The sequence below is a fragment of the Halichoeres trimaculatus genome, unplaced genomic scaffold, assembly GCF_033239565.1.
Source record: "Halichoeres trimaculatus isolate MK-OKI-2021-1 unplaced genomic scaffold, fHalTri1.1 fHalTri1_scaffold_23, whole genome shotgun sequence".
NCBI classification, from domain to species: Eukaryota; Metazoa; Chordata; class Actinopteri; order Labriformes; family Labridae; genus Halichoeres; species Halichoeres trimaculatus.
This window is the reverse complement of record NW_027437201.1, coordinates 3,669,332-3,687,378: the sequence shown is the minus strand read 5'-3', so window position 1 is coordinate 3,687,378 and position 18,047 is coordinate 3,669,332. Positions and strand designations below refer to the sequence as shown.

The following is an 18,047-nucleotide window of genomic DNA, read 5'->3' as shown; positions in this document are numbered from 1 at the left end:
CTTTGGTTCAAGAGGATTTTCTTTAGTTTCAACATGTTGGTGTGAAACTGAACAGAGCTTGATCAAACTGGACCTCAAAAGGAATAAAAAAACAATAGAGTCAAACTTCTGTGTTAGATTTTAAAGCATCAACAGCAGCCAAGCAGAGATGAGTATAAATTCTTAATCCAAGTGATTCCCCTTTAAAGCCAGAGGGCATGTTAAATTACTCTGATGTATTGCAAGAGGCATGAAGAATGTGTCTGAGTTTGCAGAGCCTTGATACAATTTGCTGCAAAACATTGTACACTGTCACACAGCTTTAGCGAATGTTTCTTGATCAAAGACCATTCTGTGTGTACTTGAACATCTCCGGGCGTTTCCACCCCTTCAATATGTCTCCCAGGCGTGTGCGCTGTGAGCATGGCCCGGCTAGCTCGGCTCGAGCAGAGCTCCAGAGTTGCTGTCGACACGGTGCGGGAGACGCACGGAGCGAGGCCTTATACGGCCTGACATGGAAATTATGTTTGCATTTTCATTTTTGGAGTGCTACCGGTTGTCATGAAACTCAGCCTGACAGTTCCTAACCACCAGGCAGCCGAGCGCGCCCTCTCCCTCCCTCCCACCCCTCTTTCTCCCCTCCTCTCTCGTTGTGGGACAGATGCTAGCCTGTTAGTCCTGTGACTCTGCTCGCGCCCTACGATTGCAGGCGACAGATGCCAGGACCAGCAAGGTCCCTGTTTGAACATTGCTGTCACTGTCCTGCCTTAAGCTCAATGCATGACCTTTATTATAAGCAAGGGGTTGAAATAAGGTACTAATGAGCATGTGTGGGACTCACCACACCAAGAAAAAAAAGTGACTCACTGAAAAGTTCCATGGATACGAGCAGGTTGTGTCAGGCAGTGCAGAGGAGCAGGAACAGCTCCTGGAAGAGAAGAAGACGATTATAGACATTAGAGGATGAGGGGAATGATGAAGATCCACTCAGTAAACAGAATAGTCAAACCACACTAAATCTGATTGGATATAATGTTGAAGCTGTATTTAGATCACGTTTATCAGCGTGTGCTGTAAGGATCTTCAAACACACTTTTTTTACCCACTTTTTTAAAGAATCTGTTTTTGATCTCATTTTTGAAAACATTTCCAAAGCCCCAGCTTCTTGGATTCTAAAAATCTGCTTTCTACTAATTTGAAACAGAACAAAACTGGCCACTTAAAAAGTGCAGATTGTATTTAAAACTAGAGCTGAAACGATTCCTCGAATGATCCGAGGTACTCGATTACAAAAAATTACTCAAGTAATTTTCTCCGCCTCGAGGAATCGTTTAATTTTAACAAAGATTAAAGAGTGGTATTTCAAATAGAGCTGAGGCCATGTTAAGAGAGTTTTCAGACCCCTCAAGCTACCTCTTATACAAAATAGCAACTAGCAACAAATCTAGCTACTTTTCTGGAGTTTGGAGACGAATGGGTCATTCTACGAAATGGGTGCCATTTGGGTCCGCAACATTTGATGAGATGTCCAAGGCACAAAAAATGTGTCAAAGTGTGTTTACAAATTTTGGAGCTACCAAAGCAAGTGCTCTTATTGACATGCTGTATCAGAAAATTCTATTTTTAAAGAGAAAAATTTTCATTTGACAAATAACTGCTCTTTAACTAAACAAAAATGTATTTTATCCGATTATTCGATTAATCGATGGTATTTTCAGTAGAATACTCGACTACTAAATTTTTTGATAGCTGCAGCCCTATTTAAAACCTCCCACAATTCACTAATTCCCTTAATTGTAAAACAGAATAAAAGACTCATCAACAAATCAGTAAGCTAGTGCTTTATTTAGGACACCTTTTGCCTTAAAAATCATCAAATCATGGCAAACCCTTTCACATGACTGTTCACATCAGCAGGTGACCCTTTAAATCTGATTAATCCTCGACTAACTGACTCAGAATCCTGTTCCTAACCAACCCATATTTTATTTCTCATTGCCTTCTCTGGTTATCTGTAAGAAAACCCTTTTTTTTTTTCAAGTGCCTTTAAGAGAAGCCTCTTAGCCTTCAGTCGCCAGATGTCATTTATCATTTGCTTTTTCATCACTACTTTTTCCTGTCTGTAACCTGTCATCTGTCTTTGCATTTTTCTCAGCTAAAAATAGCTATAATGGATATATCAAATCAAGTAAGTTTGATTTCCATTCTCTCTCTGTCGTCATTTGTTTTTAACCCCCTCCTCTAATGCATTTCACTGTCTCTAACCCGCTTTATTTTTTCTCTGTTTTCAACCCATCTCTGTGTCTGGTCTATCATCACCCACTGTTTATGTTTTACATGTTAAGCACAAGGAAGGTGCTTCTGTTTCTGGTTTGTGTTGGGTGTATTAGTTACAGCAGATGGTGCCACTGCTTCACCGTGAGAGGGGATGATTTAATCCAGCTGAAACATGCAGAAAATCAAACACCGCCAAGGAAATATATGCAAGATTTTTCAATCATGCTCCAGACGGGAGGCGTGACAGAGTCTAGATCACGTCCTGCTTTTCGATGAGTTTGCACCATGTGGGACGTCCACTTTGACAGGGTCCGTGATAGGCAGCAAATCTGCCACAAAGCGTTGTCCTGCAGAAGTGCTGTGCATGTTTGACATGGGGCAGATGAATAGTGGAGGTCTGGAGCAGGGAGGATAATCTTCCAGACAGCTGACTGTTGAAATAATCATCTCTATTCTCCACTTTTAGCTCCGAGCCATTGCTTTAGAGTAAGAGGAACACTTTTCCTCTGCTTCTTTTCCTCTGTTTTATATCGGTTTCCTCACCAGCTTTACCTCTGGTACAGTAAAGCACCAGTGGAACTGTAAGCTTTCGTATCGGAAAAGTCATCCCTCCACTATAAGGCATAGAGTGTGTACAGCAGCTAGTGCTTCCTAATCCACATTGTCACCTCCTTGTTCTTATGGCATAACAATCGCTGGAACACCTGAAAGCATACTTATTAATTCATGTTTATTATAAATATCAAAGGGAATGTCAAACCCAACATTTCATTGGTGGCTAAGACCAAGTGGTTAAGTGGTGTTTAATAAAAATGAGCTTTTTTAATTATTCAGCTATTAGCATTCTTATGCCAGAAAGAATTACCCCCGAAAAGCAGTGATTGTGCTTTAATTATGATAAAAGTCACAAGATGTTTTATTAACATACACAATGCAGGCCCTATTCAAGTCAGATCACATCAGGTCCTGTCCTGTGCTTAATATGTACGCTTTAAGGATTAGTTCACCCAAATCACAAAGCAAGCATCCTACTGCCCCCAGTGGTACCCAGACATGCCAGCTGGTTCACTTTTAGGCACCTATGTTTTGAAATATCTGTCTCTTGAATTTCTGCCTCCTACCAAGCAAAAGGAAGTGAATAGTGTTTGTGGAGCACAGAGCATCAAAAATGCAGGTTAAGCAGGAATTAACATCTCTTTCAAGATGCAATGACATAGTTATGCAGGATAACTCAACAAGCATTCACTGGAAAGATGGTTGAACTGAAAAGTGTTGAGAGCAAGGCTTGAGCGTAATCATATTAAATAGTTACATTTCTTTAAAAAATCTGTATCAAAGTGAGAAGGAGGCAGAAAAGTGGCACCATTATCAGTTCTGATACAAAACATCTCTCAAAAAAGACCAGGATTTTTTTTTTTTTAACTTCTGTCCATCATAAATGTCATAATAGTTGGTGGTGCTAGCTCTGCTAATGTTAGCCACTCAAACCACTTTGACTCTTAGATCTCTTGTGTTCTCAGGTAAAACATAATGCACCAACAGTTTTCTTAGAATAAAGCTACTTGGCTAACGTGAAGCTAATAGCAGCAAAAAAGTGTCTCAGGAACACTGTTTGAAAACAAACATTTTTAGATATGAGAAAGAATTAAAGGCTAAATTACTTCTTGCTGACATTTCACAAGCTTCTCTAATATTGAACTCTTTTGCTAGCTACCATAAAATTCTCTTCTAACTTGGTCAACATTACACTGTGTGCTAGCTTAGCTAAGATAACACTATGCTTTCTTGGTTTCTACTAACATCTCTATTAGCTTAGCTGAAATAAAGTCTGATGGTGCTCAATTTGCTCATATTACACTCCCAGCTAGCCTGGCTAAAGTCACATCTCTGCTAGCTTGTCCAACATTAAACTGTGTTCTAGCTCAGCTAAAATAACAAGATTCTTTGTTGGCTAATACTAAATTCTCTACTAGCTTGGCTAAAAATACAATCTGCTAGTTCAACTAATATAACACTTTTAGTTGGCTAAGCTAGAGAAACATTTTTTACTAGCTTAACCAATGCTGGACCGTGTGCTGGGTTAACTCTTAACCTATAAAATAAGGCTGTTCTTTCTTTGCCAATACTAAACTCTCTACTAGCTTAGCTTAAGTAACAATCTGCAAGCTCAGCTAACATTAAACTCTCTGCAAGCTTTGCCAACACTACACCTTTTGCTAGCAGCTCATTTTTCTCTTTTCTGAACCAAAGCAGTGCTAGACAGGAGCAGTAATACATGTAATTGCTGTTTGGGCTAATGAGTGTTTTTTTATTTTTTTTATTTTTTTTATTTTATTTTATTTTTATTTTTTATTTTATTTTTATTTTATTTATTTATTTATTTATTTATTTATTTATTTATTTATTTATTTATTTATTTTTTTTGGGGGGGGGGTAATAAATAGCACTGTTGGATCAATAACTTAATCAGCGTAACATCTGATATCATTAATGTGTTTTTAGGCAGTATTAAAGATTAGTATCAGAACAACTGTAGAAACAGCTGTTTGTTATTATGGCTATGCTAATCATTGAAGTGAACAGATCTTGATTTTGACCTCTCTTCACTTAGCGATGAACAACGGTCCCATTATCAGGTCTTCAACTTATCAATACCAGTCAGCTAAACTGAACCACAACTCGGCCACTCACACAGTTGCTCCGGTGTCTGTACCGCTGGTAAACAACCGCAAGGGAAGCCTTCTGCCCCCCATTGAGCCCCCTGCTCTGAGACTGAGCCACACTGGCTCTGGGGACCCAAGCCAGGTGGGGCGGCGACCACGCATAGCTGAAGAGGCCAGCCGGCTCCAGCGGGCACGTAGCCTCCCGGTGAAATACAGATACCACCCCAGTCACTCCAATAACACCAAACTCAGCCACAGGCACTGTAAGGGCCACCCACCCCCCATCCCCCTTGGTGTGTTTGGCAGGCCTGTACTCAACAACAGCACAACCAGAGCATGTGCTTGCCAGGCTGGAGTGGTTGCATGTGTAGCATTCCTTACTAATGACCCAGTGTGTGCAGCTGTCAGCTGTGAAACATTAAATATTGAACAGGCAGAGCAAGATGTGAAGGGCTAGTGTGCTGGAGCATCCCCTCTCCACTGGAAGCCCCCTGAACCCTCAGCATTTTCCATTACGATGTCACTCTTAGACAAGCTAGCTACATTGAAAAGCTGTTTTTCATCTGCAGAGTAGCATGATCCTTGAGACTTTAAGAGACCTTTCTTTAGCGGGAAGTGTTTCTTTGATTAAATAAAGATCCTCTTAAGAGCCTGAGCTGTTATAAAGACACTCAAGCATATTTTCTATGATCTATAACAGGCTGTACCTGCCAATAATGATGGCTGTTAAAATGTGATTAGCTGAAGCACGTATCTCACTGCGTGTGACTGCCATTTCTTTGCTTTCACTCAGATATTAGCTTGAGAAAAAAATGACTGATAGGGTAAAACTTGTTCCTCTGCTCTCATGAAGAGCTTTGTGTAGTTTGGTGGAGCGACAGAGACAATGTCCAAAGGGCATCTCAGCTGTGCATAAATCACTCCAGCACAAGGACCTGGATGATTTTATGAGTCTAAGGCGTCAGTCCTCGGATGAAGAAAGACCAGCAGTCCAGGCTGGGTTGTGTATTGGCACACAAACAGCCTCATTTACAATGTCTGGTGCTGAGTGTTTATAAGTTATTACCTTAATGAAACGGGAACGTGAAGGCTAAGCTTGGCTAACCAAGAGGCATTAGGAAATGAAAGTTTCAGAGCGCTCTTTGATTTCTTTGGGGTGATAAACAACCATGTTGGCATGTTGATTTCAGTGTCTGGATTAGAGTGATGAATGAAAAGTCAATCAGGGGTTAGCCCTGATCATTCAGCATGATGGTTGATGATGGCATCATTGCATGTTTGCATCTTCATCACAATTGTGCAAATGTGTCAGTTTGTCCTGTCCATTCCTCTGTGTCCACTCAACCTCTTTCTTCATTCCACGTCTCTTTAACCATGTCTTCTCCTTGAATTCACTGACTTCAATCGTGCTGTGTTGTTTCTGTGCTGTCACTGCATTATTTTTTACATGTTTTGCTGTGTCTTCCTGTAATTCATTGCCTTTTTGTTGCAGTTGAAGAGGACCAACAGTTGGCGCTGTCGCCAAAAAAAAAGCAGCGCAATGGAGGCATGAGAAACTCTCCAAACTCCTCGCCCAAGATAATGAGGTGAGACAACGGTGACATTTCTGCTTCATTTATTTTTTAAAACTCGGCTGGAACACTGACGGGTCCAATTTAATTTAGACTGTAAAATTTACAGCTTCGGAGAATGTTACATTTTTGATGAGTGATCTTACAACAGATGACTTTGTGGCTACTTAGGGGCAGCGCAACATGCATTAGCTTAGAGTAAATAAACATCATCATACACACCCTTTCTTTTAAGCTATTAAATGAAAGTAAAGCATAAATCTAATTTTTGCTCCCCTTTTTGGTCTCCACCACCTCCTAAAGACACCAGCTGGCTCTATAGCTGCTAAACAACACCTTTCTCTGCTGCATCTTTTAAGTTTATCTGACTGTTCTGGTTGTGGTTAAGCATGCCAGGCCTATAGTCGGCGCTATAACTGTCTGGTCCAGAAGGTGCTTTTGGGAGATCTCCACTGAAGTAGAGTTGGGCTGATCATCTGGTGTATTGGGGAATACTGAGTGCAAAAGTGGAGCAATAGATGCTCATTTTGTATGAAGACAGTCAGCAGATTCGGCAGATAGTGCAGCACAAGCACATCACAGTAGTTTGCGACGATCATAACGGTACTATTGTCCTGTTGTATGTGCTTGCGCAATGTGGAGTGTGACGCCAGCATTTCACAAAAATCTCACTCTGGAGGCAGTTTTTAAAAGTTTGCATTTTAGGTCAGCTGAAACGGCATTTCTGTGTAAACAAGAGGCTGAAACACAATGGAACTTTTGCGTTTCACCCTAAAACCATTGATGTGTAAACGGCCCCTAAGAAAACACCTGGATCTGTCGCTGCTGTGTAAAATGTTTCTTTGTTGTTGTTGCCTGCCTAGAAAAGCAGCATCTATTTGGTTTACAAGATTATTTTGTGCTAATCATAGTAGCCCTACCAGCTGTAGCAAAATTCAGAGACATTTATGCTTATTTGTGTTTTTTTTGGTCCCTTCTGCCTCCCAAAGCAAATACCTGGCTCCAACGCTTCTGTGAAATGCACCTTTTTGCGACCATTAGCTGTTAAAAAGAAGCATTCATTTTGTTTACCAAATTATTTTTTTGTAAACTATAGCTGGGGTAAAAGCAAATGCATTTATGCTAACTTGTGCTCAGTAGGGCTGGATATCGTTAAGAACCCTAAGATTTGATTCAATTTCAATTCTATAGGTTGTGATTTCATTTGGTGCGGATTTAAATGTTTTAATGTTGATTCAGTCAGAATTGGAAAAATACAAATAATGAGAGTTTTAAAGACAATTTTTGAATATTTATTTTCATGCTCATGAAAACATTTGAAGTAAGTCACCTCACAAACGTCACACTGAAAAGGTGAAGGAGCTGGCTTGACGCTACTGCTGCTTGTTTTGGTTGCTGTTTGGTCTCATGCAGCCTCCGTCCATGCAGCATGAATAATATGCACAGTGCCCCCACTGGCCTGGAGGTGACTCAATTGAGAGGATTTGCAAAATGGATATTAAATTTTGGGGGAAAACATTGCAATGCAACAATTAATCAATATTGTCACTCGCCCCTAGTGCTCAGTTTTTGGTCTCCACCGCTTCCTTGAGAAAACACCTGGCTCCATAGCTGCCGTGTTGTGCATGTTTTTAAAGGTTATTTTTGCTTATTATAGTTTTTTGGGTGCTTTAAGACCAAAACAAAGAGCTTAAAGATGCTTAAGTCGTATGAAAAAGAAATAGCTACAGACCTATTGTTTCATTGTTAAACAGGAAATTTGAACCACTCTATGAGATCAGTTTGGCTGAGCTCATCTGTAAGGCAAACATCTTGAGGAAAAAACACACTTATCCCTTTTTAAGGCAAACATATCCGACTTGCAGAAGAGCTCTATGCCACGAGGCTTCATGTGACACCCGCAGACTCCAGCTCTTAAACAGGCCTGGCACTAATGACAGCACCAGGCTGTCAGAGAGGCTCTAAAGGAAAGATAGCCCAAGGCTATTCATCTATTGTGGGAACCCTCTGAGCTCTTTTCAGCACGTAAGGCCACAGATGATATGTATCATCACAATGAGAGGTGAATTCAAATGCTACCTTGCTTTTATCTTGTCCCGTAGAATTAAATCGGGGCTTATTGATTTTGACTGGCGGTAACACTGCTATCCAACAAGAGGCCATTACAGGGATGGTAATAGTAATAGTCATTGTCATTAAGTGCCATGTTTTAAGGACGCAGGGCAACAGGGAAGTCCTTCAGCTCAAAGTATAGATGCTGGAAATGTTGGGGTGGAATTAGATTAACATTGACAGATGTTCCCGTTGCTAAGACGGATGCTCTTCATTCGACATTTAGAGGAGATATTTAGCAATGTGCCAAAAACACACAATAGATGAGTGAGTAGATAAAAAGTTCTCCAATGATGCATCAAAAATGAGCGTTCACTCCCATAATTAGCATTTTCCTTTGATGTGTATACTCTGTGTTTTCAGGTGGGCGTTCGCCATGGTTGGATTGTTTGATTTGGTTCAAAGTGGTGTCAAAGTTGAAACGCTCCAAGTGCTTTTTAGACTCCCGGGTAACAAAACCAGGCTTTTCTGAAGCTGTAGCCATCAGCTAAATATCAGCCTACAACACCAATCCATTTCCTTGTCATGCTAATACACCGCTCTATACAGGTGGATGTGTTATTTTGTCTGCTGCCTCCACAGCGGGAAGGGATTCGCTGCGGTAGCCTAAGGGATACTTCACTGCAACAAGCGGAGAAGAAAACATCTCGGTGTATACTATATCAAATGTGTTTTTACAGGACCTGCAGCCTCAAGGCCTGTGTAAATAAGTAATGATCAACAGATTGGCTGTGAGTTTTGAAGAGAAGCTTTTGTCAGTTTGCATGATGGGGAGGATTTTCAAAGACTTTGCCTGTCCTCTCGGCTCGCTCGGTGTTAAGAGTAAGCCAGTGCACTGATGCTGAAATAGAAAATTTACATAATGTGCATGTTTAGCTTCTACTTTCTGTCTCCCTCCACTGTCATTACACTCCTCAAGAAGACACCTGGCTTTATGTGCTGTGGTCATGACGTGTGAAGTCTCGTCTGATCTGTCATCTTACCACTAAAGCAGTGAATTATGCCGCAGATCATTTTGAATGTTGAGCAGCGCGCCTTCAGAAGTGACACTCACAGACGCTGGAGCGCGGCGTAATGAAACCAAGCGCTCAAAAGAAGAAAGCAATCAGCTGTGGAGGCAGAACTGTCTCCTGTTTCCACGTGTATCAACAAACTACGGCATCCCGTCTGGAACTTAGCAAAGACAACCTCGCTGAAATTAACACCGTTTCCACAGGCTCCTTGATGGGTCATAAGACACATCTAATTGTGGGATGTCACAACGCGTCGTGTCACATCGGACCGCGCCGTGACACACACGTCATGTCTGCTCCTGCACTGCTGAGGCAATTGGCAGTGCAGGATAGTGACAGGCCGTCATGGCTGACAGTGAGCGATAGCTATCCTGGCAGAGCTCTGCCTCACCAGTCATCTCCACAAGGACAAACCGAAGTGACAGCGGCTCCACTGAGTGAGTGCTGAAACATTCGACTTCTGATGAAATATTTAGCCGAGGTGTAAAACCACTAAATGCTTTCACTCTTATAAGAAGCTGCATTTCAGACGGTATAAAGCAGGAAGAGTTATGGAGATGACATACAGCTGAATTTATAGATTAAGGAGCGTTACTTATCAAGAAGATTGTTCCAACATATGGGAAGATTGGCTGCTTTCCTCTTTTTTTTTATTTTTTTTTCTATGAATGTTTGTATTGATTTTCTTTGGCCAGCAAAGCGTGTAAAATTCAGTACATACACATTTCTGTAAAATGTAGTTAGTGTAAAACAGGAGTAAAAATAAGTAGATTTTCATGTACATCTTTAAATAGAAATACACACACACACACACACACACACACACACACACACACACACACACACACACACACACACACACACACACACACACATCCCTTCCCCACACAATGGTCACAGCCTTACAAAGACAGGAAGATAGATGAGGAAAATGTGTTCAAATATTTTGAGAGGAAGATATATTAACAGCAGGCATGATAAATAACATTAAAAATAATTATTAAAAAAGTTAAATTGATTAAAAACTAGTTCATAAATAGATAAATAAATAAATAAATAAATAAATAAATAAATAAATAAATAAATAAATAAATAAATAAATTAATTAATTAATTAAAATAAATGAAAATAAATAATTAAATAATTAAATAAATAAATAAATAAATACTTAAAGGAGCTGAAATACCCCTTTTAGGTATTAGATCCAGACTATCCACATAACTTATAAAAGGCTTCCAAATTTCACTAGAGAAGCTGCATTTCCTCAAGCAAATGCATTAAAACCTCAACAATAAACTGGACCGGTCACATGACACAGATGTCCAGTACAAGAAGGTCTAAAGTCTTAGGAGTGTGCAGGACTCTGCTCAGGACTTACTACGACTCTGTGGAAGCTTCTACACTTATCTGTTCAGTGGGAGCAGGGAGCACAGAGAAGAGACTGAACAGACTGGTCAGAAGGGCCAGTTCTGTCCTGGACTCCTCCTTAGACTCCCTGAAGGAGGTGGGTGAGAGGAGGATGCTGAAAAAGCTTGCATCAAGTATGGCCAATCCCTCTTACCCTCTGCACGAGACTGTAGTGGACTTAAGCTGCTCCTTCAGCAGCAGACTCAGACTCCCACCCTGTAAGACGGAGCACTACCGCAGGTCATTCCTCCCAACTGCAATAAGACTTTAAAACACACCACAACAAACCTGGACTCACCTTATGCCATCCAGCATTAAAGAATAAAAAGGTCTCTTTACACATCATGTGAGTGCTCATAGTTCACTGATTTTTTGTACTTATTCCTTTTCTTGTATAAACAGCAACATTTTTCTGCTATTTTTTATTTCTTTAAATTTCTAATTTTGTATTCTTCTTCTAATATTTTTGTTGCTATTAGTGCACTTTTGCTCTTCGTCTGTGAGCTGCTGTAAAAAGACAATTCCCCTTATGGGGGATCAATAAAGAATATTATATTCAGTTTTAAAATGCTGAAGCTGAAGAATGACGATGAAAAATAGAATTGCTAAAAGTAGTGAAACAGCTAAAAATTTGGACCAACAAATTAGAAGAAGCAGAGGAAACCATTAAGGGAGTAGAAACTGTGGTTAAATCAGTAGTACAACGAGCAGAAGTAATTGTAGAAATAGGGGAGCGAGCAGAGTGAGTTAAAGCACAAGTTATGGTTCAATAAATTTCTGTAGAGGAAAGATTTGTGAACATTTGAAAGCAAAAATGAAATCTGTAAGTGGAAGTTTGCTGAAGTTTTAGCATCTCAAAGTTGAAGAGGTTTTAGGCAGAAAAGCTGAAGATTTGTTCTCATTTAAAAATGAAAAATTTTGTCAAAAAAGTGGAATAAATCGAAAAGTTTAAGGATTAAAGGAGTGAAAAATTATGGTATCCACGTCGCAAAGAAGCTGAATGGTATAAAACCCTAACAGTTAAAATCTGGGAAAATTTGTAGAAGTTTTAGCGTGGCAAAAAACATATGGAAGAATAAGAATAAGAAAAAAGAATGGAGTAACAATACATTGAGACGCTAAATCTGGAAGTTTCCATTTAGCGAGGATGGCGCGTCTTGCCTGATGTGTTGTTAAGGGAGTGTTGGGGCTTTGGGGTGGGACAAAAAATACCGTCAGCGGGTCAGAGTTTGAAAAATATCCGACCAAAATCATTAAGCAGGGAAAAGATCCAAAACAAACGTACATGATTGGCAGGAGCTCTGTGGCATCTGTTACATTCATCGTTTCTGTCAGGAAATATTTCAGCATGAGTAGAATTTTGTACAATTTACCACTGATTTAAGAGTCTATGACTTTCAGAAAGTGTTAAATAAAAAGCAATTTCAAGATAGCAGCTTGATCTCTTAAACATTAATTGGTTTATTTTAGTTATTTACAACTCCCTATAGTAGAAAAATGAAGTCTTTATGATAATATGCAACAAATCAAAACTATATAAAGTAAACTTTAGGTGTATTTCTTGTTCAAGCAGATTTTCTAAGCAGTATTGCCTGAAAGACAAGAAGCAATGAAGGATTGTGACTTAGAGAAGTATTTAACATGTTTTTTAAAAACCCAGTGGTATTAAATAAACAATTAAAATTAATGTTTTTAGACATAGTAGTGAAAAAACTAACAAATGGTTTCAGTAGGTTTGACAAAAGTTAAGCGTTGAGATCTAGTTTCCTGCCGTACTGATGGAAAGCACCCAGGTGATGTAAGTTTTGTATCTTAGCAGGATTATCCCCATTCTTTCACCCACAAATTTATCATGCACACAGCGTGTCCCTTCAGATTAGAATTACTCTGACAGATTAGACTCTGAAACGTATAAAAGTGGCAGAAAAGCCGTTTTCCTTCCCCAACCACTTCCTTTCTTGAGAGGACATCCAGGTCTTGCCTAGGGGTATATCAGCCCAGGGCGGGCTTTTTTGGCTTCAGTCTCTTTGAGCCCGAGGGATGAGAGTTTTCTGCTGACACTTTCATGCATACTTAACATGTTACTTAAAGCAGCATTCTTTTAAAGTACTCAGACGGATTAAAGAGGTACCCTTCATACAGGAAGGAGGGGGTTGACTCCAAGTGTTTAAAAGGTTTTTGGACAGACACGAGGCTTCTGTCTGACTTTCAGACGTTGTCATCGTCAACTCTGAACTCAGGCTGACAAAGGCCATTTAGGGCAAAGATGATTTTGGCTTCTGTAGCATGAAGCCTTGATAGGAAGTGTGGTTTCAACTTTTGCTAGTTGGCTTCTTGGGGTCTTTGAAAATTTGAACACTGACAGATTTTCTATGTGGTGATTCGTGCCAAAAGTAGAAATATTAAAAAGAAACTGAAACCTTCAATTGGGTCATTTAAGCCTCTGTGAGTAACAGTTTCCTTCTTTCTTTTGAAGGTCAAATAAATTACACACTGTTAGAATTTGCCTTTGAAAAAGAAAAGAGGAGCAATTCAAACCACTGTTTGGTAACAGGCTTGTTCCAGCGTTGGTTCTCGATTTAATGAAGCCAGAATTCAAAGCGTCAAATGACCCAGTGATTTTAGATTAGTTTGTGTGAAAGAAATTTTCTACGGTCTTATGTTCCTTATTAGTGTTCTCTGTAAATTACTTCTGTATGTGTCGAGCTTAGTCACTAGCTTGTATTTGGCCTGAGAGTTATCTGTATACAGAGACAGTGTGGCTCCAGTCTGACTTGGATCAGACAGTTTGTCTTATTGCAGTAAAAGGGGAGAGCTTACACTGACATGCTAAGCTGAACCTGTTGGCCTATCAGATAGACAGCAACCCTCAAGGATGATAAATACTGAACACGGAGCAATCTGTTAGAACTGACTCTGCACTACGCATCTAAGTGTGTTGTTGGTCACTTCTCTTTGGTTGGTCAAGCTATATAAACTGTTTCCTGATTTTTCTTCTTTGAGCTTCTTGAAATTTCCTCAACACTTTTAGCAGACAGTTAGGCTAAGTCCTAAAGCAGCTAGCTTGATAGTGAGGGTTTAACACCTCTTCTTGTCTTCTTGGTGAAAAAGAGGTTTAGAAAATAATGGCATCATGATGTCATCCCTTCTTCAAGAGGGATGGTCTCCTCTCTGGACACCTTCAATCATTTTTCAGACTGTAAAAAAAAAAAAAAAAAAAGGACCTCATCTCACACTGTTCGATGTGAGGTCACCAGAAAAACTGCTCCCCCTGGTGGCTTGCTGCAGCTTCGGTTAAAAAAAAAAAAAAAAATCTGTCTCCCCAGTCATTCAGATGGACTGTGTTCAAACTTTACAAAATAAACACACCTGGCAGATTTTTTTCTCACATCCTGTGGCGGTACGAAGATAGTATTGGTCTGTGTTGTGTCCCTTTTTCTAACAAGTTTATTTTTTATTAGTTGTTATTATTTAGTATGAGAGGCTAAAAACAGGGTTTTATGTCAAGTTTTATGATGATTGACAGCTGCCATTCCTGTGTCGTTTTTTCAGGAATAGTAGAATATAGGGATAGGCGAGTACTGGTATCTGAATCAGGTATCCAACTGAAAACAACCTTTTTTCGAGGTATCTGTACTCGCTAAGGCTGCCCATACCAACAGCCGATACTCAAGGCAAAAAAATCTTCCATTGAGTAAGTCCTCCTCACCAGCAGTTGCCACTACTTGCTGTGGTTTAACACCATGGCAAATGTGCATTAGATCCTGTTCAGACAACATGAATGAACCAGGGAGAGTGAACAGTTAAACTGTTTTATTTAGCACTTCAGTTTATTTAAAAAAGATACTCTGACAGTTGTTAGACTGTGCTGACCTTGTTCAAAATGATGTGTCACTGTGAATTGAAATTTTATGTACCAAAAGTACTAGTAGTATTGCTACTCAGTATCAGTGAGTACTCAAAAGAGAGGAGTAACCATACTGGTAAAAACAGTGATATTGTACATCCCTGGAAAAATATGTCGAGAGCCAAGAAGAGATTAGCTCTCAGAAGGAAAAAAACAACAACTTGTCACTTGTCTCAGATTCTCTACTGCACAGACTCTGGCTGCACAATGGTGGCGCCCGCAACGGGGCTATTTTGGCCTAAAAACCGTGGTAAAAGACGGAGCCACACTGGTCATTCTACAGTCAATGCTTCAAATCAAAACTGTAGCCGAGGTCTCCCTAACCTTTTTCCAACTCAGAAACCTACACACACCTCCTCCCAGATTTACCTATGTGTCAAAATGATGCAGCCACAGGCCCCAGGACTGGTCTGCTGGGTGTTTTGTAGTCCCTGCATTTACAACATGTCTGGAATTGCTGTTGATCGGCTGTACGTTTCATATTCTCTCATTTTGTCTTTGTTATAATTACTGCATGGTAAACTGCAAGAAGCATCAGCTCTAGTTTGACACTGGGAATCTTAAGTAACACACAGAGTAGGGTCAGTGCAGGAGTAAAAAAAAAAACCGGCTGAACATTTGATTCTTCTCATTCACGGCTGGTGGAATAGAAGAGGAACCTGATGTGACGTTTGGTTTGAACCTTTTTCTTTTTTAATTAGAGGAAATTACATTATTAGACCCTTTCTCAGTATCCCTGTTTGTTTTCCCAGGGAGGTTACGCTGTGCACCCATTTGACCAGATCTAGCAACCACATGTATTCATGTCAGGACAACATCTCAGTGGTCAGTGTTGTCGGTTGCGGCTCACCTCATCGCTCTGTGAAATGAGTTTATGTAGCTCTGTTTAAACATTAATGCGCGTCACTTTGAAAAGCAAATATGATTGGGCAAATTGCTGAAATATTTAAAGTCTGGCCTGTTAAAGCTTTTACCACACAGCACACGACGTCAAAAGCTGTACGCGGTAAGGGGGCGTAATTGCATCTCCGTGCTCATGCCAGTCAACGCAGTGTGTTGCTGCCATCCTCTTCCGCCTGGCTGCTGCTGCTGATGTCACTCCGCCTGATGACATGGCAGTTTTATTGGCGTTTCTGCAGATGGTTTGTGACAGGAATGAGCACAGATGGAAAAAAGGAGGAAGGCAACTTTGAGTTTAAACGATTGGTCTGGAGATCCTTAAAAATGCTGGGCCATGACTGAATATATTTTTAATCAGTGGAAGTCTCTTTAAACCTTTATTTACCCACATAAAGATACGCCTCTTTATTCTGAGAGCTCTGTTAATTATATTACAGTCTGATGTGCTCCTATCAAAGACGGGTTTATCATGCATGGGTTTCTCTTTGTGATCGAACGCTGCTCAGAGTTCCCTAACTCCACATTCTGAGTCTCCTGTGTCTGATCCCGTTCTTTTATGTCCCCCCTCTGGTCTCTTTGTTTGATTAGACACGACCCGCTCCTCGTCCCGGGCAGCGAGCAGATTGAAAGCATGGATGAGAACGTAAAGAAATACGACTCCACGGGGATGTTTCACTGGTGCCCGTCCAAAGACATCGAGAAGGTCATTCTGGTGGGTTCTGCTCTTTTCCTCAGCACACGTCATTTGTCCCTGACACTCGTCTCCCCTGGTGACAGATGTGTCGTGTCACAAAGCGCCATCAGAGGCTGACAGGGCACTTAAACACTCTGTAATGAGGTGTTTGACATGTCATTTGCTATACGGGGGCCTGTACGTAGAGCATTTCTTGTACTAATACATATGCCATTTTTCAAATCACTTTCATAGTCTATTGCAGTCATGAACTGCGTGATATATTTCACTGGCTGAGCGGGCGACAGAAGACAGAGAGCACTAACAGTTTCTATAAAAGGCAGTCCATTATGCCACATTAGTGTCATAAACATATTTTTCTATCCCTGCCTTTCTTTTCTTTCTTTCCTCCCCTCTTAGACTCGCAGTGAGGCGGCCATGACAGTTCTGAGTGGTCACGTTGTGGTGTGCATATTTGGAGATGTGAAGTCGGCGTTGATCGGCCTGAGAAACTTTGTCATGCCTCTCAGAGCGAGCAACTTCCACTACCACGAGCTCAAACACATCGTGTTCGTCGGCTCCCTCGAGTATCTGAAGCGAGAGTGGGAGACGCTTCACAATTTCCCAAAGGTCTCCATTTTACCTGTGAGTACTACAAACAATCTGTTTCACTAGTTTTCAAAATAAAACATTTTTAAGGGAAAAATTTTAAAAACAGCCAAAAATAAGTCAAATTCAAGTCTTGGGGCTTGATATTTGGCTTATGGTGATCTTTTTTGAGATTTTGATGTATTTTACTGACTTTCCCTTAGGTAAAGGTGGCTTATGACTACAGAAAGTTTAATTTTGAAAGTTAGCACTCTTCTTTTTTTATCCTTTGTATAGATTTATTTAGTTGGGAAACTTTAATAGTTTTTTAGTTGGAGGGTGCCCCCTTTTGCCGCTTTTTTCAAAAATTAAAGATATATTTTTCAAAAAGTAAGCTCAACCAAATAGTGCGTAGGGTGCAGAGTGTAACACCCCTACATGACACTCCAGCTGCAGACCTCCACTCTCAGCCAACTCTCTTGGAGGCTCCACTGTCAGAAGGAAGTGATGTCAGGACATGAAGTAAAAATTTCAAAATAAAAGTTGCCTTCAAAGTTATGTTGTTTTTTTCTTCTGTGTTTTGATTACCTTTGGTTACCTTGGTTTCCTCAATAGTGTTACACTGAAAAAAGAAAATGTATAAAATGCACGTTGTTAATAGCACAACATGAATTGGTGGGCACCTCTGTTTGGTGGAATGATCGACCGTTTGTATTTCCCTAATTGTTTTAATATAAGATCCATGACATTTAGCAGTGAATAGATTCATTGAGGTCTACTTTTACTAGCCCTGAGGTAAATATTGGATTGGGTATCGAAAACCGGTTCCTGTTAAGAATTGATTAGAAATGGTTCAATCCATTGACCTTATTAGCCTTGTTGCTTAATGCTCACTGATTCCATGGTCGATTAGGAACAATATTTAAACCTGCTAATAAACAAACATTTATCAAAGTT

General features: G+C 40.2%; 1 protein-coding gene and 1 long non-coding RNA gene across 13 annotated transcripts in view; one reads left to right on the top strand and one right to left on the bottom strand.

The window, feature by feature from the left end:
- Window positions 1–18,047, top strand: part of LOC141785562 (calcium-activated potassium channel subunit alpha-1a-like) — a 145,894-nt gene that overhangs the window by 109,745 nt on the left and 18,102 nt on the right. For 7 of the 12 annotated variants that reach the window (XM_074663926.1, XM_074663922.1, XM_074663920.1 and 4 more), the window contains 4 exons: window positions 2,135–2,167; window positions 6,412–6,505; window positions 16,418–16,541; window positions 16,923–17,147. In XM_074663926.1, coding sequence (XP_074520027.1) covers window positions 2,135–2,167; window positions 6,412–6,505; window positions 16,418–16,541; window positions 16,923–17,147 — 476 coding nt within the window. The remainder of the gene's footprint in view (window positions 1–2,134; window positions 2,168–6,411; window positions 6,506–16,417; window positions 16,542–16,922; window positions 17,148–18,047) is intronic. The other 5 variants (XM_074663929.1, XM_074663931.1, XM_074663928.1 and 2 more) reach the window with 1 other exon arrangement.
- LOC141785563 (uncharacterized) overlaps window positions 1–18,047 on the bottom strand; it is a 138,734-nt gene that overhangs the window by 109,169 nt on the left and 11,518 nt on the right. The window contains exon 2 of the long non-coding RNA XR_012597537.1: window positions 847–907. This is a non-coding gene — a long non-coding RNA (uncharacterized LOC141785563). The remainder of the gene's footprint in view (window positions 1–846; window positions 908–18,047) is intronic.